This window comes from Chlorocebus sabaeus, chromosome 9, assembly GCF_047675955.1.
Source record: "Chlorocebus sabaeus isolate Y175 chromosome 9, mChlSab1.0.hap1, whole genome shotgun sequence".
Classification (NCBI taxonomy): Eukaryota; Metazoa; Chordata; class Mammalia; order Primates; family Cercopithecidae; genus Chlorocebus; species Chlorocebus sabaeus.
This window is the reverse complement of record NC_132912.1, coordinates 118,593,286-118,617,257: the sequence shown is the minus strand read 5'-3', so window position 1 is coordinate 118,617,257 and position 23,972 is coordinate 118,593,286. Positions and strand designations below refer to the sequence as shown.

The 23,972-nt window shown below is 37.8% G+C and overlaps 1 protein-coding gene across 3 annotated transcripts in view; it reads right to left on the bottom strand.

Moving 5' to 3' along the window:
• Positions 1-7,420: 7,420 nt before the first annotated feature.
• Positions 7,421-23,972, bottom strand: part of ATRNL1 (attractin like 1) — an 809,729-nt gene continuing 793,177 nt past the window's right edge. For all 3 annotated transcript variants that reach the window (XM_038008819.2, XM_073019389.1, XM_007964178.3), the window contains one exon: positions 7,421-11,775. In XM_038008819.2, coding sequence (XP_037864747.1) covers positions 11,654-11,775 — 122 coding nt within the window. In that variant the 3' untranslated portion in view covers positions 7,421-11,653. The remainder of the gene's footprint in view (positions 11,776-23,972) is intronic.

The following is a 23,972-nucleotide window of genomic DNA, read 5'->3' as shown; positions in this document are numbered from 1 at the left end:
TAGATCACTAGCACTTTTGTGACCCAATGATGTGACATGATTAGGTCTGAAGCCAGCCCAGGAACACGCACAGTGATGACTGTGTGATTAACCAGGCTGACTCATGGGCATGGTGGGTCACGGGCAACTGAAAGTCTAAGACTTCCGGAAGCTGGAGAGAGCTAGAGCTCATTTACTTCACATGGGAGACTGAGGACAACTTGAAAAATGAAGGGTGCCAATTAGAAAAGGGAGACTATGTCTTGGATTAAAAAGGTTTCTGTCATTGGAAAATATGATAAAGGAATGGTGGTCAGAGTTTCTGACATCATTTTTTCTGACACTGTATGAAGGTTGTATGTTAATCACAGCAGGTTTGGGGGAAGCAGCACATGGTGGATTTTTCCCCTGTCTGCACTTGCTAGCCATGTGAGCTTAGACAGGTCAATGCTCTAAGCCTCAGTAAAATGGGGACTCTAATATTCTTCTTTTACTGGTTATGGGAGGATTAAATAACATGGCATGGTGTGTAGCCCATAGTAGGTGCTACCAAATACTCGAACTTTCAGAAGATGCATTTCACTACAGGATCATCTTTTGACTTGATTGCATGTCTACTAATTAATTCTATGTCCACTAATGAATTTTAAGGGCAAATGTAAATGCAATTAAATAATCAATGAAACCAGTATGAGGACCTTCTCACTTCTCACTCTCGTAAAACTACCTACGAGAGTCAGAAAAAAATAAACCAGCATTGACAGAACAAAAACGAGTCATAATTGAATGTATCACACTGTGCATGAAGATTATACAACTGAGAGGCACACTGGGCCAATTCACAGCCACCAAGGAAATTATGCCACACGTCAGGGAAAGCCCCAGCAGAGGAGGTTAGCGTGGGCAGCAAGGGGGCACGTGCCCCAGACAGAGGCTTGATGTGAATGGCCTTCTCCCTGAAGCTCCATGAGCAATTTAGCAACTCCGTGAAGAATAGTTCCAAAGAAAACCGATTGCGTCCTTCAATAGAGCTCCCCAAACTTATCTGTTAAGAATCAATTGCAGCCTTATTTAAACTACTCATGTCCAACAGAACACCAGATCATTCTTATTAACAGCAGGGCTGAGAAATGTCTCCCTGGTCTAGCTTTTCACAAGTCAGTTTGGTGCTAGCATTGCCCATTTGCACAGGTGTACCACGACACTATTTCCATTTAAAAGTTTGTTTTCAGGTGTTTGTTATTCCAGCAAAGCCCTCCAAGGAGCACTCCATGAATTAAAATACAGACAATAACGTCATCCCACTTACCCAACTCCACCACTTAGCCCCTGCCCAGAAATTCACCCTGGAGCCACTTCAGAGACACACGAGGACTGCCTACTTTCTGGCAGAGACCCTGTGGAAAATATGCTGAAATATATGAGGAAAGCAGATTCTTTGCTCAGTGCTGCATTCAAACCACGCCCGCCTTATTTTTGATTTGTTTCTAACAGTTCTCACATGGTGATCCTCGAGTTCCAGCATCACTTGAGAATTTGTTGGAAATAAACATTCTGGCCCAACCCCAGACCTACTGAATGAGAAACTCTGGGAGTGGGCCCCAGCAATCTGTTTTAGCACACCTTCAGAAGATTCTAACGTACTCTAAAGTTTGAGAGCTACTGGTTAAAAAACAGACAAACAGGCTGGGCACGGTGGCTCACGCCTATAATCCTAGCACTTTGGGAGGCCGAGGCAAGCAGATCATTTGAGGTCAGGAGTTGGAGACCAGCCTGGTCAACATGGTTTCACTGTCTCCACTAAGAAAAAAAAAAAAAAAAAAAAAAATAGCTGGGTGTGGTGGCAAGTGCCTGTAATCCCAGCTACTGGGTAGGCTGAGGCAGGAGAATTGCTTGAACCTGGGAGGTGGAAGTTGCAGTGAGCCGAGACTGCACCATTGCACCCCAACCTGGGTGACAGAGCAAGACTGACTCAAAACAAAAACAAAAAACAGACAAACAAAAAAGCAGGCCATTTCCCCACTTATTTCAATACAGCGACCCACTAAGTTTGTAACTAGTTAGGCCTCCCAAACATTTGTTGAGATTTTTCTACATTCAGTTAGAGGAAGGTTAAAAAAAATAAACATTATTTTCACATGATTGGCATTCTGTAAAGTAGCTATGATTTGAAAACATCAGAGTGAGACAAAAGCTGATCATTAGAAAAGAAAAGCAGTTTTTCTAATTTCACCACTTTGAGTATTTACTTTCGTAAGGGCAAAGTCACCTGGTGAAGTCATTTTTCACACAAACTAGGATCTAATCAGGCTGCCATGCCTCTTCGAGGCACAACGGCTGCAGAACTTATGAATGTTTGTGTACATTGTAGGGTTTGATTTTAGCTGCTCAAAATATGAACAGTCACTCAGTGACAGTTGTCCAAGGGATAAAAAGAATGTTTTAAATGTAATGCTTATTTGTAATGTATCCTCCAGCATTCTTTCGCTATATATATATATGTATACTCTTACATACATGTTTCCTACTTTTCCTAGTGTATATAACAATTAGGAGGATTAAGATGTATGTATAAACATATTCTATATACAGAGAGAAATAAAGGTTGAATGTAAGCAGGCTTTAAATGGGAGAAATTGAAGTCCATTATATTTACACACAAATATATAAGGAAAAAGTGTACTATGGAATACAACATACTCTATTTCTTAATTCTCGCATTGGTTTAGAAAACTCAAAAGAACACAGTTAAATGAACAGGAATTGAAGGCGCATGATGGATGCATCCCTCATAGCATTTAAATCTCTTCCACTTGATTAAAAATTCCTAGTTCCTCTTCACTGAATTGTTTAGAGTTTTTGAGAAGCCTCTGCCCTGATTAAAACAAATTAGCATCAAAGATCCCCTGTTGAATGAGAAATCATTAATTGAGAAACATGCAATGCTCCTTAATTACCTTTAGAACAGTGAGAGAACAAATAATCTCAGGTTCCAGGGGGCCCTGCCTGCTCTGCACCGTGGACTCATTTCGTGTAGCTGTTGGAATAAAACTCAAGCAGCAAACACTATTGGGGAATATCAATGCAAGCTTCAGTAAACACACTGTAGATTGTTTATCTAAAAGAAAAATATCTATCTAGGTAATGACTAACCGGAAGAGAGGAAAACGTTTTAGTCCGTTATTTCGACGAGAGCTTTAAAAGTGTTTTTTACATATGCCAATATTGATTGAGAAAGAATGTGAGCTCTTTCTGATACAAATTTTAATGCTTTGTGTAACACACTTCATTTATGCAATTACCTGATAAGATTTCAGATTCTTAGGTACAGATGTGTAAACTTTATCATTTAACAGTGGAACGGAAAGCTACAAAGTGTTAAACTGTACAAAATCCAGCTACAGATGGAAATTCAAATTATGATAGGGCACCATATTTCTTCCTTCCTTTATATACCAATATAATGATTATGATAGCTTAGGTAGGTCAGTGATAAATGATGCATCCCTCCACCTTTAAAATCTGGTAAACCTTTCAGAAGACCCCATGGGAACGTCAATAGAAAATCTAATTGTTACAGATATTATGACAATGTAAAGAATGTTGCTGAATGCTTGTACACACAGTGCCATATGGAGAGGCCTCTGACAAGAGGGGCTTGGCACTGGGTGTGAGGCTGTGAAGATTCTAGAAGCACATTCCTCCCAAGCACCCTGGCAGATAGCAATGTTATCATTTTTCTACATGGGGTAAATAAAGCATAGTAAAATATAATTATTCAGCTAAGGGTAGAATTTTGGTTTTATTCTAGTTTTCCCAGGCCTCCGTTTTAACCACTAGATCATGCTTCCTCAGCAGTCTTTGAAAAAATTGACAGAATTGATTTAACGATCTCTATTTTTTGGATATTTTGGTTCACCATACAGTTTACAGACTGATTCAGATAAAATAAAGCACAAAACTTCCCAAACAATGTTGCCATAGAAGATCTATATTAATGTGATTAAGATCCAATTTGGGGAATTTGCATTTTTTAGTGGCATGAAGTGACATATTTTACAAGTTGAATTACACTTTTTACCAACAGTCTTAGATTTCAAACTTTGTAGAGATTATTAATCACTATTCTTTGTCTTGCATCCCACCAAGACAATAAACTTGATGTTGCTACAATCTTTGCTAATATCTCAAATAGTCCCTTAGTGCCTACATTATAAGGGCAATTATCAAGACTCCATCAAGAATATGTACACAAAGTAATTTGCACCAAAAAAAAAGAATGTTATTAACTGTCTTAATGCAGTATAGAGGACTATAAACATGGTCGTAATATTTTGAAACAGTAGGGAAATTGTTTTTTCTCAAAGGGTTCCCAGGAAGGTATATGCTTTTTGGGATATCCACAATAATGATCAATCCAGTAATGTGCAAAATGAAAATGGTTCAGATATATTATCACTTATAAGAATTACTAAAAAAAAAAAGGCCATCACATAACTGTCTTCTACACATTGCGCATAAAAAGAAAAATCATTTAATTTAAACATTGCACATTATGTATGAAAACACAACCAAGGCATCCTTCTACGTCGTTACAAATTTCTAGTTTGTAAAGCTCATCATAGACACAGCCTCCTGAGAAACTATTCTGTAGTTCTCCCTTCTAGAAAGGCTGCTTCAGTTAACAGCCTGCACTGGTAGAGTTTTGGTTTTGTTTTGTTTTTGGCTTTGGAAGGTCACATTGGAGCTATCACTTCAGAAATCAACAATGAGTGAACACTGGATTCTCAGAGTTTTTTCCCTCTTCTGATTAGTTCATCTGCCCCTAAATGTTTGGGGAGATCATATTCTTTTATCCTTACATGGAAACAAGTTTCAAAGGAACTTGGAGATCTGACTCTCAAAAGGGAATAGTCTTGATAAGTAGCATATCCTGTTTGCCATTATCTATTTGTGTTGCAAGGTAATTCATTTCAGGTTGAAATCAAATTGCTTTAAGCTGAGCTGGTGTTTTTATTGGTGTCCTTCCAGTCGGCCTTCCCTTTTAAGTGCCATCGTATTTCAAACAAGCTGATCTAAAGGAAAAGATTACTGCTGCCAACGTGCATTGTAACAAGGGAATGAAGATGTGTAAGACCTATTTGATGTTATTTATTTATATTTAAAACATTGGTAGAGGTATGAGAGAACTAGTCTGCCACTGGGGGAATGAGCTGACTAGTTGGTGAAGGGTTAGGAGAGGTGTGTGAAGATGAGAAAGAACATCGAGCACAATTTGTTAGTATTTACTATAAAACTGTCATTTAAAGTTGAGGAAGGTAATATTTAAAATATGTAAGAGACATTGTAAAAATCTTGAAAAGCACAACTCTAAATCACCAGGCAACACATACCATTGGTTCCAATTGCAATTGAATTATTTGGGAACTTTGGCACGTATATGCACTTTAGTGTTACTGCCACAAAAAAAAAAAAAAAAAAAAGGGAAAAAATCAACGCTCATGATTCACTGAATTTAAATGTGGACCTTTTCATAGTAAAAGGAGAGAACATTTAACTATGATCTACTTATCATTTCAAAAACAACAAAAACCCATCGCAAAGCCTACATGAGGTAGTGAGTATTTTTATCTTAAAAATTTAGATAACTGGCCCATGGCATTAAAAAAAAAAAAAAAAAAAAAAAAACTCAGCATTTAAGTTAAAATTCGAGTATTTCTTCACATAGGACCTGTTCTAAGAAAACGTATATGTCACTGGAAAGAACAAAATTTAAAATATCTTTGGGCAATAGAGGCTATAGAAAGACAATTATAAAAGAATGTGCTCGCTAATGCTATTTTCCTAGGCAGATTTTCTAGAGTGAGATTTCCTGACTGTGCACACAGCCAGGTTAAAGAAACTTACGTTTAAACAACCATCTTCTCTGAGCGAAAATACCACTCAGGCCAGATACCACTTCTGCCAAAAATAACCAGAAAGTACCACTTCTGCCAAAAATAACACGGGTTAAAGCTTTTGAGGGTGAGAAGAATACAGTGTTCCTGCAATGGTCTTTCAAGCGTTTGGTTTCTTGTTCAACTAAAACTACTCTGTACCTAATCCCTGAAGAGTGAGAAGGTTGGAATGGGAGTCAGGGTGGGGTGGGGGTGTAGTTTACAGAAGCTCATTTAAAATTATACTGTTGTTTCATATTTGGAAAACAAAAAAATACTAGCTGTTTTCATAGTAGGGCTGGAGAAAGTAAAGCTTGATACTATCTTGGCTGCCATGGCCATGCCAGATACCCTGATTCTAAACAATTGAGGAAGCATGTAAGAATCTGGAGAGGGAATTGTGTGTTTACCAAAAGGGTTATAGGTTGGAGCTGAAAGAACGCCTATCACACACACCCGCCACTCACAGGTGATTTCTCTGAGCAAATCCTTTTAGGCCAGAGAAAAGTCAGTTTTAAGCTCAACTCTCCGAATCTCGTTATAACCACTGATCCACCATCAAAAAACTGAAAAGGAGAGTAAGGCTTAGATGTTCACAGAGCAGCTGCTGCTCTCTGTTGCCACAGTCCACCCATCACCCTACCTACTTTGGGCACATCTTCATCCAGGACCCTCCAAAAGCTTCTTTCTTCTCGGACGTTCCTGGGAGACGGCAGCCAGGCTGGGCGTGTTTCTCAAGGTTCGGCGGTCCTCTAATCTTCCCAGCCCCTTCCTGGCCTGGCCTCTTGGAGGTGGGATGGGGAGGAGACCACCATTCCATCCCCCGGAGCACAGGCAGAGCCAGCTTCAGGGTTAGGGCTCAGGTCAGGTTCTTGGCAGAGCCTATTTGAAGCCCTGAGCCCAGGAAGTATCCCACGTGCTGGGCCCAGGTGCTGTGGGGGAAGGAGGCTGGAGAGAAGTTTAGATCCTCCTTGGTTTTCTCCTTCTCGGTGAGACCTGACAGAGGCCTAGCAGAGCCACGCCACTGAAAGAAGGCTGGGCCCCAGATGACCACATGGGGACCAAGCCCAGAGCTTGCCAGAGAACGTGCAGGCTTTCCCCAGAAGACCCAGCTATGCCAGAGCTGCCCTTGTCTCAGATAGCTGACTTTTACTCTAAGAGCAATTTCTATAACACATGTCCTGTGGCGTAGACCCTCATTATAGCTAGAATCTCAGCTGCTAGGCCTTGTGAGTTTTGCCTTTAATTCTCAGGAACATTCCAAGTGCTCAGCACGCCCTTCACAGAGAACATGCAGGAAAGGTCAGTGCAAATCTGGTGAAGAGGAGAAGAGGGGAAAATGTATTTTGAATGTCAAAATTCAGTAACAAATTTTATAATCACCTCTTCGATGAAGAGAGACTTTTTCAAGTTCTCAGAGTGCTTTTTCCTGTGCGACCATGAAAGGATTAAAAGAGAAAAAAAAACTAAAAACAAAACAAAACTGCATTTGGCAGTGGGGGTTGGAAGAGCCAATGTTTTTATTTCAATAAAGTCCTGATTAACAGCACATTATAACATAAAATGTTGGCTTTCTAAAATGGGCTTGAACTTTTACACAATCTGTTTTTAACCCTGGCATGCACACCGGCGTACATATGTACTGATAGGAGCTCTGGTTCTAATGCTTAATTTCAAAAACTTTTGATAAAACGAAAATGTTAAATGTACACTCTAATGAAAACACTGCTGTAACACCAACCAGATGGCTTGTATTCCTTGGAAAATTCTTTAACGCATTTTGAATTAGAGCAATAACTTCGTTATTTAAAGAACTCCCTCTAATGGTCGATAAAGGCAGCACTTTGACCCAATGCCGTTTCCCTAATTTGCCTAATGGTAAGAAGCACTGAGGAGCTTATTAAGAGTACTGCTCTCCAGGGCCTACCCCAGTGTTTCTGAATCTAAATCTCTAGAGGTGAAAGTGGGAATCTGCCTGATCCCAAGCAATTCCTGTAATCAGGTAAATTTCAATCTCACCCTAGTGTATGAAAAACGGGTTTTGAAACTTGACATTTAAAAAGAGCATAGGCGGGTAGAAATAGTTCCTTTGATCAGTTTTTTTTTTTAAAAAAGATTTTTTAAAAAAGATTTTAAAATCTTTTTAAAATATAAGACACCTTTCAAATCATAGTTTTATCTTCACTGAAAAAAGATGTATCATGTATAACCACAAAATGTAAGCACGGACCCTGTCTTGCCTAATTTGTATGTGAAAGGTGATCATTGATGCTCTTGTCTCAATGTCATCAGTCAGTAATTTTATGAAATACTCTCCTAAAACTGTAGAGATTTAAGAAGAGTTTAAGTCTTTATTGACCAAATGTCAAATTCGTTTCGTAGAAATCCCTGTATCTTAGATATACAGGAACTTAAGTTATTCAGGGAGTCTTTTTGAAAAACCTGATTGACCTTTACCTATGAGGAAAAGACGGATGAAAATTAATAGGTGGATTCATAAAACAACTGGTAGAAAAAGAGTGGCCCGGTGTCCCCACAGTTGTTAATGCCAGCTATGCTGCATCAAGGTCCCAGTGTGGGAGCTTTTTGTGTGTTACCATCTAGCCTCGCAATGCCTCGAAAGGTGGGCACCATTGCCGCCCTTTACAGATGGAAGGCTGCGTTTCAAAGGTGAAACGCACCCAGCACCACACACCTGAAAGCTGGGTCCCGTGCCTGTTTTCCAGCCTATGTGCCAGTGTGCACCCTAAATGACCTTATGCCATGAACTGCAGTCGTACAGTCACCCCTATCTTACTGCAGCCAAAAGAAAATGAGATGTTGGGAAGTAAAGCAAGGATCAATTACCTTTTTAAACATGTCCTATTTGAAGTTTTCCTATTGAACATAATACTATAGTATATGGCATCTCTGTGTATCACTAAAATGTATTTTCATTTAAAGCAATTATGAGAATCTTAATCCTCTTAAAATTTATTAGCTGAATCTGTATGTGCAAATTCTTTTCCAATAGGAATTTTCTAGTTCAAATAGAATCCTCAGGTTAATTTTTTAAAACTCCATTGTATTTAACCAATTTTTTTTTCATATTTGGTAGAATAAAACATCCTAAAATCTAAGGAATTTTTCAAAGTCATTCTGAACTGAAATGTTTACAATTCCATTAAGGTTAGTTTTCAAGAGAATCAGCCATTTAACTGAGAAATTCTGGGAAAGTATCTGCATATTTGTGTGGTTTTATTTTTAAAAAATGAAAACATCCAAATTTAAAGTGTCTGGAATGTAGGGGGAAAAACCAAGACACAGACTCAAAGTGATTATCCTTGATCCTTGATGTCTTTTCAATCCACTTCACCTGAGGGCAAAGAATTTATTGCCAGTAAAAAGCTTTGATAAGTTGAGAATTAATTGCATAATTAGCCACAGAGTTAGCAATATTTGGCCCAGAAAGGTATAGTATGACTTTAAGTTAACATTGCATTGTGTCTCATAATCCTCTACAATTTGAATTTTCAAGTTTTAAGAACCCAGTGGGATTTGAGGTGAATAAAACTTGATAATTCTTCCACAGTAATACCATCTGCTTAGCCTCCCTAAAAATATAACTGATATAGATTTTACATCTAAATCTGTATGTTTTTATATTTTTATTATGTATGCTTTCTCTTGTGACAATTGTTAGAGAATTAAATACATTGGGCCATCACTTTTAAAAAATGATTATATGTTTGTAATCACTAGTTATATCAATTTATTTTTTAATGGGAGAAGTCAACATTTAAAGGGTCCAAAAGAAGCTAATAAAATTACTTGATTGTTTTTAGGAGACATTTACAAACTTAGCTCATTCCTTTACTGAGAGAGAAAATATCATAGGGAAGTAGAAACAACCAGTGGCCTCCCCCTCCAAAACCCCCCACAGATTATAGATAAAATTACTAAAATTATTCTAAGAATTTGTCTTATTTTTAATGCATGGAAAATAGCAAAATTATCATGCCAACATGAGGAATATATACTATAATTCATAAATGCCTAATTATCAAAATAATGACATAGTCATGGTAAGATGCAACCTAGCAATCTTATATAAGATGCAACTACATATTGTATAATCATTCCTGTTATATATTACATTCAATCCTCATCAAATTAAGCTATGTATAGATGGCATTATGAAATAAACATTTAATATCACGATAGGGTCGTAGTCTGCTACTGTACAACCATGGCATGCAAGTAACTATGCATTAGCTGTAAACAGTAAGGTGTCATTACCTTCCAGAAATCCAAAGAATGTGAAAAGTACATATATAGTACTAAACATCAATTGTATTTAAATGACCTTCATATTTAACAAAGCTATATCATATACAGCAGCTTTGGAGATTTCTGTCACTGTTATACATACCTTGTCGTCACCCTGAAGTTAGGAAAGTGCAATTCCAAACTACATCTGTTAATGCTACTGAGCTTTAGTGAACTGTGGTCAGTATTAGGATGTAAATGATTCTATGTTCTAGTGTGAAGTCTGTTTTATTTTTCCCTTCTGCCATAATTCAGAATTTTGAGTCATTAAGGGTATGCTGACTGTGGGCAACCATGATCATATTTTCTAAACCACAGACTTTTTCTCATGGCAGGGATGTGCTCATGTTAGGAAGAAGACTCTGTTGATGCTTGCCAGCCAGTGCTCTTCTCTACTTGTATTCTACGTGGAACAGTTGGCAGGAAGGAACTCAGGTCATCTTGAGAGATGTTGCCTCTAAAATACATTTTGTAACATTTGTAAAAGGTAGTTCAAATCTAGCAGCTAGGAGAGGAAGGGCAAAGAAAGATCCATTCTTATAAAAATGCAGATGGATCATTTAGGTCTGATCCAGGGATTCTTAGGCAACTAAAAATTATCATACTGGAGCAGAAGCTTGTATGCTGTAAAATAACCATTTCGGCTCTCTTCAGGTCGTGGCATTGGAGGCTGTTTTTGGAAGGAGGGGAACAACTGACTGCTGGACAGGCTTTTCCATGCTCTATCAGCTCTGATAATGAGTTAGGCAGTTGGCATGGATGACAGGAATGTCCTCTACACTGAGCATTCTAATAAACCTCCTGTGAAGTTGCACAGAATGAGTTGAACTCATTCTGATCTGCATTCCAGTTAGATGGAAAGCGGTCACATTCTCAGACTGAGTTTGGACATGATATGGTCATGTGAAATATTTAAATACATTACCTACATCCTACTACATCAAAATCTTGCCTTCACATTTACGACGAGATAAAAGAGCATTTAAAGCCATTGCAATGTGTTCATTCCCTATTCATATACAGGTGATTCAAGTTGGCTTATGAGGCAAAAACTATACAATTCTCAACATTCAGGCATTAAAAAATGTCTTTCTTTAAAGTCTTGGGATATAAACAGTTGATTTATATGAATTACATATTTTTCATCTTCATTAAGAAACAATATACATCTTTTTCCGAGTAGTTTAATGTTAGCTATAATAAGCCTAAGATAGTGGTAAAAACAGACTTTATCGCCTGTGACCATCAATACTTTTATAAAACTCATGAACATTCTTTGGCCACCTGGGTCACTGCCCATTTGGAAGGAAACTGTACTCAGGCTCGGGATGATACAGAGATTTGCCTCCATAAAATCCGAGGCCACAGAACAGCTTTAACAGAAGCCCAGAGTAAAACAGTACAGAATATACAGGAGCGGTTTCCATTTCTCAGACACAAGTTCCTTGACGTGTTGAAAGGTGTTTTCGATTCCGGACTCCAGAAGTCTTATCTTTACTATCTGAAGCTTTCTGTTGTGAAATATCTATTAGGGCACTGGCAATTGCAAGGCCTGGAAGAAAAGAGAAAAGCATTTAAATGCTTGCTTAGACATTTCTGGGATGGCAACAGTGGTGGTGAAGGGCCCTGTTTGTTAGTGCTTTTCATTCAGTCATCATACATTTGGCTGTTACTGGAAGTTTTCAAGTAGTTTGCCCTTCACCTAAAATGTTTCTTGACTTGGGCATGTGAACTTCACAAAGGAAGAAGAACAAAGGTCTAAGAAAGTTAACTGACTCTGACTTAGAACAATCAAATCAGTGTTTGACAAATTATCACATCTAGTTGTGCATAGGACCCTAAGCCTTCCTCTCTATGTCTGAACACAAGTTTGCTGTGGAGGTACTAGAAATTTTCAATGTTACTATTTTTTTTGGAACAAAACTAGTCATGTTAAGATTTTTAAAAACATTTCAAGCAGTTTTAGGTTTACAGAAAAGTTGAACCAATATTGAGATAAAATTACCAACTAAAGTCCATCATTTAAATTACGGTTTACTCTTTCTGTTGCATAGTTCCGTTGGTTTTGACAACTGCATAATGCAGGGTATCCACCACTAAAGTATCATACAAAATAGTTTCACTGCCCTAAAATACCCCCGGCACTTCACCAATTTATCCTTCTCTTTTCCCAAGTCTCTGGCAACCACTGATCTTTCTTTAATGTCTCTGTAGTTTAGCCTTTTCCAGAATGTTGTATGGTTGGAATCACACAGTACATAGCCTTTCAGATGGTCTCCTTTCACTTACAAATATATATTTAACATAGCTCCATCTCTCTTTTTTTGGTTTGATAACTCATTTCCTTTTATTGCTGAATTATATTCCATTGTGCGGATGTGCCATAGTTTGTTTATGCACTCCCTACTGAAGGACATCTTGATTGTCCTTGCTTCCAATTTTTGGTAATTGTGAATAAAGCTGTTAAAAACATCTGTGTGCAGGTTTTTATGTGAACATAACATTTCAATTCATAAGTACCTAGGAGCCTGATTGCTGGATAATATGGTAAGCTTATGTTTTTGTTTAGTAAAAAAAAATTACCAAACTGTATTTCACAGTGGCTGTGCCATTGTGTATTTCCACCAGCAATGAATGAGTTTTTATTGCTTCACAACCGCACCAGCATTTGTTGTTGTCAGTGTTTTTGGGGTTAGCCGTTCTAATAGGTGTGTGGCAGTATCTTACGGTTGTTTAAATTTGCAGTTCTCTAATGACATATGATGCTGAGCAACTCTTGATATATTTCTTTGCCAAATGTATATCTTCTTTAGTGAGGTGCCTGCTCAGATCTTTTGCCTGTTTTTCATTGGGTTGTTTGTTTTCTTTCTGTTGAGTGTTAAGAGTTCTTTGAAGATTTTGGATAACAGTTCTTTACCAGATATGTGTTTTGTAAATATTTTCTCTCAGTCTATGGCTTGTCTTTTCATTCTCACAAACTGTTTTAAAAAGTATAAAAGCACTCCATGGATAGAGTTATGCTATGTACAAATGGACATGGAAGAAAGCTCACTTGACATGTAGCTGACAAGTGTCTTAAGTATTAGAAACGGACCTTGAGTATTATTAACAGAACGTGACCACAAACGCAGAGCTGTAGCTATCATAGGTAATTTTAAAAGTATATTGTTTAATTATGTTGATCTGCTTTGTTACATTGTTTGTCCAATGATGGACAGGAACACTTGGTAAGATGCTCAGGGATAGTAAATTTATATTGAAATTTATAGAAGCAATGGCTCAACCAGATAATTTGGCTTATCATAGCTACATATGAATCATTTTCATATATGTTGAGTCCCATGTAATTCTCGGGTAAAACCAAATGTATCAAATCACCATACTAAACCATGAGGCCAGATTGTTTGGCCTTGCTTAAGAAAAGGCCACAAAAGGACTTTTGGCTGATTTTCCTTTCTCCAAGATCTTGAAGACCTGATTTTGAATTGAGCTGACCTCTTCTCCACATGTTACTCTTAGAGGAAGATCATTTTCAGATCTTATCCTACATAGAATATCATTGAATTATTTTGTTCCTGTGGGTCGGTTAATTCTAGGTAAGATTCACATATTTCCTGGCAGGAACAGAATTCAGAGATTCATGGACAGAAAGAAATGCCAGTAAAGGGACGTGGGCACGGTAAGAGGAAAGCAAACTAGCCTAATGCAGTGTTGTGGGAGTCAAGGGAGGGCCAAGCCCATGGAGTCTGTAAAAAGTGGCAAATGGGCCAGCAGGGTAAGGCCTGTGGCAAAGGCCATTAGACTTCCTCAGAGAAGATTCTGGTGATCTTTGAGTCATTTCTGTATCTATCTGAGGATGGAAGCCTGAAAGTTAAGCAAGGAACGGAGTGACGGGAAGTGCGGCCAGCAGGCGTTAAGTTCCATGTTTAAGATGCTCAGCAATGGGAAGAGATAAGTAAGCTTATCTACATAACGGAAGTAGCAGTGTCAGATGGAATATATGTGGATGCATGGGATTATGTAAGTGTATTATTTAAAGGAAAAGGGAGCCTTGGGTACATTTGAAAACAGAAGAGAAGAGATTTGTGGAGAAGGAGAAATTTATGGTGTTAGCAAGGAAAGAAATTACAAAATTACAATAAGCACTGGCTAACCTGATAAATGTACAGATTCACCTGTAAGGGTTGCTCTTAAGTAATTTGCTCTTTCAGGATATTAAATATCATCCTGAATTTTTTAGAGTTATTACAAGTTCAAAGTTTAAATAAAAACTGTTTTCTTGACCTTTGAAGAGCACATGGGAACTTCTGAAGAGTCCAACATAGATGTTTTAAACACTTATTCTGCGGTAGTTAATAATTATTTCATTATTTGTTTAATTAACGGAGTCGAAGGACCTTGTTGTTATTTTTAAACTCACAGACTGTGGTGGTGCTAACTAAGAGTTCAAGCTGACCATAAGTTTCCACTGATCTTCTGGCACACTTCTGTCATTATTTACAACTTCCTGCTATTTTATTCCTGGCACCAACTAATCCAGAGACAGCCAAGCATGACAACTAATATATGTCTCCTTTAATGTGGACAGAGACTACTTACACTAATTTCAATGATCACAACATCCAAGTATGAAATCATGTTATTCATTAAACTACTGCATGATGTAGTCCAAATAAGCTCTGAAAAAATAATACTTTCCGTTTACATGTGAATGCAAATGTTTTCGTTACAGAAGATATATCATCAGGAGAGGAGGAAACAGTTTGAGTTGCCAAAACAGGAAATTCTATGCTAATTCAAAACTGCCACTGTATCGCTGTATTTCATGAAGTCCAGAACCTAATTGAAGCAACGTCTCTCACAACATGTCCTGGGTTTACTAATGATTCTGAAACTTGGAAACACATTCAGTTGAAAATCATAAATCATATTTCAGTTCTTAATTTACAAATAAAATTGCAAATCATACTTATTTTTAATGTGACAGCTTTTTGTCATTTCTTATGAAAATGTAACAATCAACTGCATTTTCAGATCCGTGTAAATGGCAATGTGTATGTAGAAAGACTTGCACTTCTCTAGGCAGAGATATTTAAGTGTTCACCATGGTGCACTCACAGAGAACACTCAGGGCCACTTGCCCAAAGTCTTGTCTGCCCATTTGATGGGTCAAACGACGTTTCATTTGGCTTAGGTCCTTTACTGGACCCCACCGCTTGTGGCCCATCATGAGTTACTCTTCTTTATAACTCTTGTAATTTAATTATGAACAGGATAATAATCATAATAACTGCATTTATATGTGTGTGTGCCTTAAATATCAAGTTATTACCACTTTTGCATTTCTTCATGTTAAATATAAGGTGAACCTTAAAAAAAATTCAGAAGTTGCTATGTTCTTGTTCAACCTACAAGAGAACCTAGATACAAGAATGAAAAAAAAGAGACAAAGCCCCTATCTTATTGAATTCGATAGTGTGTATGGAAGACTCACTAAAAGAGAGAGAGAGAGAGAGAGAGAGAGAGAGAGAGAAAGAGAAAGTAATCGCTGTCATTGCCTTTCAGCACATTTTGTTATTGTAGGGAATCTACTTTTCTTAATTGATAAAAAGTCAAGTCAATAGCTTTTTTACAAAGACAGTATTACCTCCCCTATCCCCTAAATGTAGCAGTTATATTCTGGTAAGAGACTGAACATATAGATAATGCCCAGACCATGTATAAATAGAATTCTGACCCACAACTTGTGGCAACCTGCTCAGGAAACCAAGCTATGATCTGCAATAACCAGCCCAGGAAGCCAGCTTTCTATGTCTACTTGTAAGAAGTCAGACTGCTATCTCTAGTAATAACTCACGAAGTTAAACTGTAATCCCTGTCATGAATGGCTCCAAATGGCCAGGACTTGATTAATAAATAACAGCTTCCCTAATTTGTGTCCTCACTTCCAGCCAGAGGAAGCCAAATATGTACCCCTAACCACGTAGGATGCCCCACTTCTAGTTAGCCTGTCTACAGCTCCCACAAGCCAACAGCCTCTAATCACGGCACACCTGAAGCTTCCCTTTTTTCACGATAAAGCTTTCCCACTCCTGCCTGTCTTTGAGTTTCCACCAAAACACAAGTGAAAGTGGTTGACTCTCTTGCTATAGCAAGCTCAGAATACACAGCTTTTGCTTATTTTCATTTGCTTGGTCTTGGTTTATTTTCACACTGGCAGTGAAGACATAAGGGTCGTTTGTGATCTCTTCTGGGTTTTAAAAAAGATACGTATCAATAAAAGAAAAGCAACCTATCAATAGGTTCTTTGTGTTGCCATTTTCGGCACACACTTTCTCTTGTCTTTCCTGAGAATTTTTCCCAGTGAGAGGTCCTCTGGGGATGATCCCGCACTCCTTGTGCCATAGGAGGAAGCGCTTCCTCCTAGTCGGATGCTGGGCAGCGGCCCATGCTGCATGCCACTAGAGTTCCGTTAAAATCAGGTCACTCCAGAAGATAATTTTTCAAAACGTCACACAAATCATCTGATGAAATTCACTTACTGGGTTCTCTAGGCCTAGCACAGTTCCGTGTTATCAAAGCAATACAATTAACTGGGGGAACAATTCATTATTTTAGACTGGTGGTCCAAAGGAATTTCATTTACCATCTAAAGATGATGCACAGATGCTGCAGGCTAGCAGGATTTACATAAAAATATATCAGTAGATTTAAACAAAAGCTGGGGTTTCAATAGTTATTATAAGCTTTACCTTTTTGTACTTTTAGTGCTTAAACACCAGACACTATGACATTTAGATGATTAAAATAGGAAGTATAAACCGCATAGGAAGGAACATACCATCCCTCTGTTTCCTGTTCCATTATCCATAGTCTCTTGGTGTTTCAAACTGGTCCTTGCTAACAGAGAGTAGCCCCAGTGACTGCTCTTGTTCACCCAGGGCAGGACAAGCCCTAAAGAAGCAGGCTCCTTTAGGACCATAGTAATTTCCCTCAGAAAATGGGCACAACTCAGTGGTCCCTGGGTTGGATGCCAAGACTTACCACAGCTATTTTTAAACCTTATTTTTAATTGACAAATAATTGTGGATATTTATGTGATACAATGTGGTGTTTTGACCTATGTATATGTTGTGGAAAGATTCAATCAAGCTAATCAACATATCCATCACCTCTCCAACTTACCATCTTTTTTTGTGGTGAGAATGTTAAAAATCTATTCTTTTAGTAGTTTTGAAATATATAATACATGTTATTAACTGTGGTCACCATGTAGTGCAATAGATCATTAAAACTTACTCCTCCAGTCTAACTGGAGTTTATACCCTTAGATCAACACCTTCCCTTACACCATCCTTCCCCCTTCCCCTAGCCTCTGGTAATTAGCTTCCTACTCTGAATTTCTGAGATCATCTTTGTTAGATTCTACATATAAGTGAAGTCATACAGTATTTGTTTTTCTGTACCTGGCTTATTTCATTTAATGTAATATGCTCCAGTTCCATTCATGTGTTGCAAATGACGTAATTTCCTTCTTTTTAAGGCTGTATAATATTCCATTGTTTATAAAGACCACATTCTCTTTATTTATTTTTTCCCTTTATCCATTGATGGACATATAGCTGCTTCTATATCTCGACTATTGTGAATAATGCTGAAATGAATGTGGGAGTACCCCACAGCTATTTTGTAAATAAGTAGAACATACACCAAAATCAGACCTGCACTTGCAACCTTAGGAAAAAACAATATATGACTCCTGAAATTTAAGAATTTTATTTATCTTTAAACATGTGAAAACATGACCTGAAGAGACAGCAATGTAAATAACAGCTAAATAATTAAATGGTAAACATGTCTTTTTAAACCACTAAATTTGCAATGAAAACCACCAAGGAGAAACATCAGGAATTTAGTTATTGTTAGCAAAACTCTAGTTTTCCCTAATGGAAGTGAAATGGTAATAGTAGACTTCAGCAGTAACAATCTAATCATAAAATTACTGATGTGTGTTTTTTACAATTATGCAGAACAATTAATAAGTACAGTAATAAAATACTGCACATCAAATGAAATTGCCTTGGAAAGAACATTCCTGCTTTATATACAAACAGAGCACTTCCATTTTACATTTGAACAAAAGCCTCAGAAAAGTCATTCATTTTGAAATGCTCTCCTCCGAAGCCTGTGTAAAAGCAGGCACCACTATATATTTTAATTTTCCAGGAAAACAGCTTCATTAGGCGTGAAAGGTTAATTGTAGGTTTAAGTGGAGTTCAGGGAATGGTGCCGGGTCTGTAGTGAATTGTACAGTCTGCTTCAGGACGACTGAATGAGTGCTATAAACTGTTTGCCCTGCCGAAATGTTTTACTACCTCATTTACTATCTGTCTTCTTTTACTGCTTGTATTTGTAGTTCTTCTAAACCTTTAATGGCTACAGTTTTATTTCACTGTAATCAGATTTAAATGGAAATACCATGCTGGGATGTTTAAATGTTTTTCCTCTGATCGTATATAGCTGCATACTACTGATCAGAGTCTTGGCTATCCTTCACATGATTAAGAAAGTGACTTTGGGAAACTTTGATGTTACATAGACTCTAACTATTGTGCAGACTTAATTTAACATTCAGTGTGGCCACCCTCGCCAATATGCAACTAAGGCTGGATGCATAATTAGAAAATATGCATTTCCATTTTCATTTTTCTGTTGGAAGGCCAGCACAAGTGAAGTCATTATTAGGCAAAACTCCAAAGGTTACATTGTTGAACAAAAATGGAAAAACTTCAAGTGCCGAAGACACTGGAATGACAAGTGCTCTAGTCAGACTTGTCTGATCATTTGAAGAGGTACTTCCCCTCACCTACTAAAAACCAGCTACAGATGCCAATGTTTACATATAAATGATCATTGTATTCTGGTCATAAAATTTTGCTTGGCCTTTAACATATCATAATATTTTACAATTTCATTTAAAGACACACTGTTCAAGTTATAGAAAATGTTATCCTACTCTAGCACCACAGACACTTTATCCAACACTTTCTATAACATTGCTGAGCACTCCCTCACTTTGATACGAATTGTTCTCTCATTGAGTAGAATGTGCTGAGTAAATCATGACCATGACTGTCTCAAATCATTGTTTTTAATGCAAATCCTCACTGTTCTTGGCAAGTGATCTCATCAGTTCTATTTTCTAATTACATACTCAAAACTTCACTTGGTTTATTTAAAACATTTTGTTGCCATTGATTTTGGAGACACAAATACTTACCAGAATCAGACTTGCAGCTACCTTTCCAGATGGTTAAGTAAATTTGGAACTCAAATGGAAATTCCTTCTTTCTAAGCCAAGTGGAGAAATATTTTCTAGTATTTTCTTCTTTTAATTAAAAAAAACCCAACAATTCTGATACTTGACAATCCTTATTGTAAACCCTAGTCATTCTTAATTTAAATGCTTACTGCTCATTGAAGAAATGGAATGATGGTGGTATTGTAATAATGGCTATGTTTTATTTTTCATTTGGTAGAGACATCGTATTTCGGTGTTTCTAGTGGAAAAATGTCGTTGGCTGCTTTAAGTGAGGTTATGTATGTGAAAGTGTTTTATAAACTATAATGTATTATATAAATTTAGTTAATAATTTCAATAATAATCTGTTACTACCAATAAGCAATCACAGTCAAAATATAAATGCTCAGAAAACTCCAAAGACTTGAGGATTAAAAAATCATTTGAGAAGTAACTTCACTCGACAAGTGTTTCCTGAGCACCTGCTATATGCCAGGCGCTGCTTTAGTCCCCAAGGATTTATCAGTGAAAAAAACCGATGATATATGAAAGATTCTGTACCCCTTGGAGTTTACATTATAGTGGATCTAGCACATGAATTCTTTTGACCAAGTCATTATGAGGATTAAATGTAAAAGGGCTTAAAAATGCCTGGTATATAAGAGTTCAAAAATGTCAATCTTCATCATCATCATCGTCATTCTCACTAACATCAAGTGAGAAGCTTGAAGTCAAATAGGAAATAGTAGACAAAACTCTAGGCACTCAAAGATTTTGCCTGTATCTGTGAAAGCCTTCATTCATGCAAAAATCAGTATGTCTACCATGGGTTGAAATGCCGTGTAAGGAAAAAATTATTAGAAAGATAGACTCAAAGACAGACAATGCCAATTTACAGCAACATCATCAATGAGGTGATTCTGTATACAGCCCTCAAAGCAGAAATTATGTGATGCCTGGGATGATGAAAATGAGAATTTGTTCATGCGGAAATACATGACTTATGTGTGTTGTCCACTCATTAGGAAATGCAAAAATAACCGAAAGTGATAATGGCAAAAAAAAGGAACAACAACATTCAACAGAGAAAGCATTTGTTTAGACTAATATTGCCCTCGTCATTGGAAATACTACTAATCATGGACTTTTATCATTTTTCAGAGTTACAAAATGCTTTTACATTCATTATCTAGGTTGTTTCTCAAAACTATTCTGTTGAAGTGGGTCAGGAAGCTATTTTTGTCCTGATGTCACAGATGGCCAAAATGAGGCAGGGAGCGGTTAAATGACTAGTTCATGCCCACACAGCTGGTGACAGTGGTGGCACCTGAACCCACGACTCCAGATCCCTTGACCTGCACTCTGCTCATTTGCAGCCAGAAGAACGAAGTCGCTACTTTGGTGCAAATGTCTCCCACGTGATTGTGAAACAGAAGAAAAAGAAAAACAAAACTTAGTAGAGATGTGAAATCAGCTATGGTCAAAAACATTGAGTAATTGCTGATAGTAATAAAAACAGTAATGATAACAATACAACAAACCATGATTGATTCTGTTAACATCAACTGAATGCTTGCAATAAGCCAGGCATTACCGTCAGCACTATATATGCATTATTTTATCAAGATATGCAGTTAGGAGTGGGTGACAATACAGGTTAAATTGAGAAACACGTATTGAGGGCATATTGCAGGCAGTGTTGTTGTAGCTGGCTGTTCTCAAAGAACATCAAACTAGGGCAAAGATGCAAGAGCTCCTAGATTTGCTGACAATGGCGCAGAGACTAACTCTGTGAAGTAGGCAGAAGCCACAAGGAAAAGAAAGATAGAGGTGTGATCTCTAAGGGGAATGTGGAGGTTGACGATTCCCAAGAGACATGATCTCTGAACTGAGATTTGAATGATGAAGAGGAAGAAGTACACTGGCAGGAGGGGTGTAATGTGTTCTGGATACTGGAAACTGCAAAATCAGCAGCATGGAGAGAAGGAATATTTGAGAAACTTCGGGACATACGTTGTAAACGGAACGATGGGAGAATGGTAAGAGAGAAGACAGAAGGTCAGCAGCAAAGGGTCCATAAAGCGGCCTTAGGTGTTACACTAGGACTTTTATTTTTAATCTGCAAGGCAGAAAGAGCCATGGAAGGATTTTAAGGAGTAGAGAGGCATAATCAGATTTTCATTTCAAAGAGACAGTGTAGCATGGAGGACAGACTGGAGTAGGGGGTGAGGCTACTATTATTGAAACCAGATAAGAATATGGCAATAAGGATAGATAAAGGGGATGGACAGGATAGATATTTAGGAGAGAGTACTATGGGAGATAAAATAGGGCACTCTTGAGTGCCTGGGTACATACAATTGGTATTCACAAGCATATGATGGAACAGGAATGGCCAGGGTGTGTGGGAAAGCAGTGGATCATTTGTTTGGCTTCAGACATACTGAATTTGGTAACCTGCAGGTCATTATAGTGGACCTGTCTACTTGAATATGCAGGTGTGAAGCTTAGGAATAAAATCTATGCCAGAGATGCAGAATTGGGAGTAATTAGCATAGATGGAATCTGAAGATTTTATAATTATATAGGTGGGGAATGCTAGCTGTTGCAATAGTTAAAGCCTGAAATCTCAAGGGTTTAACAAAATCGAAGTTTGTTTCTCATGACGTAAAGTGTTCCTGATTGGTGGCAGGCTGTCTGGAAGGGGATAGAGAGGAACACAGCTTAGCTCTGGTCTATGGCATTATTTAGGGTCTCAGACCGATGACACTTCTGTCATCCTTATTCCAGGGCATCCACCAATGCGTTGAGCGTTGGCATCTACATGGTAGGCAGAAGATAAGCAGGTGGAAAAGGTACCCCCACTCTAAAACACTTTGTTCCCATGCCATTAGCAAGAACTGCTGCCGGGCAACACCTCTCCACCATTCAGCTGGGGCGGGGGTGTGTGTGCAAATCTTGGGTGGAAAACTAGCACTCTGCCATTAGAGTGGATGAGGCTTCCCTAGTAAAAAGAATAGAGTAAGAAAGGGAGAATACCCAGAGGAGGGCTGATGGTGAAGAACACAGGAAAATGAAGAGAGGCAGGAGAAACCAGGAATGAGACTGTCCACAAGCTCTATAACACTGGTCAGTAGCTAGTTATAACCTGTGGATCCTGTTTCTGTTTGCAGCAAATAGTCCCAAAATTCCATGGCAACTGTAAGCCAGCTTAGTTTGTGGCTTCCAAGCTGTTCTTGACTTGAAATTCAGCATGTCTCTTGAGAAATTTCTCTTGGAAACCAGTTAGAGTAGGTGACTGCTAAGGTCACTTCTGGTTCTACGAATTCATGACTGCAGCTGCCTTTCTTCATCAGCCCATGGGCGAGGACCATCCCTGATGGCTTCCCCTCCATGTGCGCTTGCAGGCGGCAGCAGAGTGGGCTGCCACAGCATTGCTGTGAAGTCAGGGGATTGGATGGGCTCAAGGACTCCCTGGCTAGAAATGTGCATTTGGTCTTGTTAGTTAATGACTTGAGAAGGACTGAACATAGTTCTACAAGAATGAGAACTGCACTGGTAGTATCAGCTATGGTTTGTATTTATGGTTAGGTGCCGTTTCTATGATGCCAAAAACACTAGTGAAGAAGCTGACTCTAAGTTTCACATTACAAGAGTAAAGAGACTGGGCAATGTCAAACACCTGGCTGGGACTTGATCTTGTGTTTAGCCATCTCTGAACAGCCTGGTTGTTTGTTTGTTTTACAATTTCCTTTTCTAATTGGAAGTCCCACCATAAGCGTAACTCAGTTCCTGAAGGAATTGCTTGCCAAATGGAAGAATCAGTTCACCTTCCATATGAGTTCTGATCTCTTTCAAGGGATCTGTGCAAAGTTAGAACCAACAGGAATGTGTTCTTATTTGTTGTTTTTTTAAGCTCAGATACCTATTTATAAGAAATTATATTACAATTTTAAGTCAAGGCTAAAGTGTTGGGTAGGGATGCACATAATAATTTCCCATAGTATTTATGTGAGGATATAGGAAAGTATAGGAGACAGATACAAGGCTTATAATATTACATAGCACAGATATACCACAATGAATATTAAAAGACAAGGTATCAACTAGAAAAAATGAATGTTAGTATTTTTCAAAGTGATATTTCTGCTCTCTTAAGTTCCTAGCAGTCAATATTTTTAAAAGTTTGACATCAAAATAAATAGAAAATATACAATGATCTCTGCAAAGTCAAAATATTGTTTTAACAAACTCCATTGGTAGAACAAATTTGTGACTTCCATATAAAACTAGATCATGGCAAAATGGGAGGAAAAAAAACTAGAAAAAATTATGCAAACACTCACTTGTAGCCATTCAGATGAAATGGAAGGAAAAATGCTGTAGAGAATCATGATTTTTTTCTATTAATATTATTATAAATTGCTTAGACCTTACTGAAAGTTATT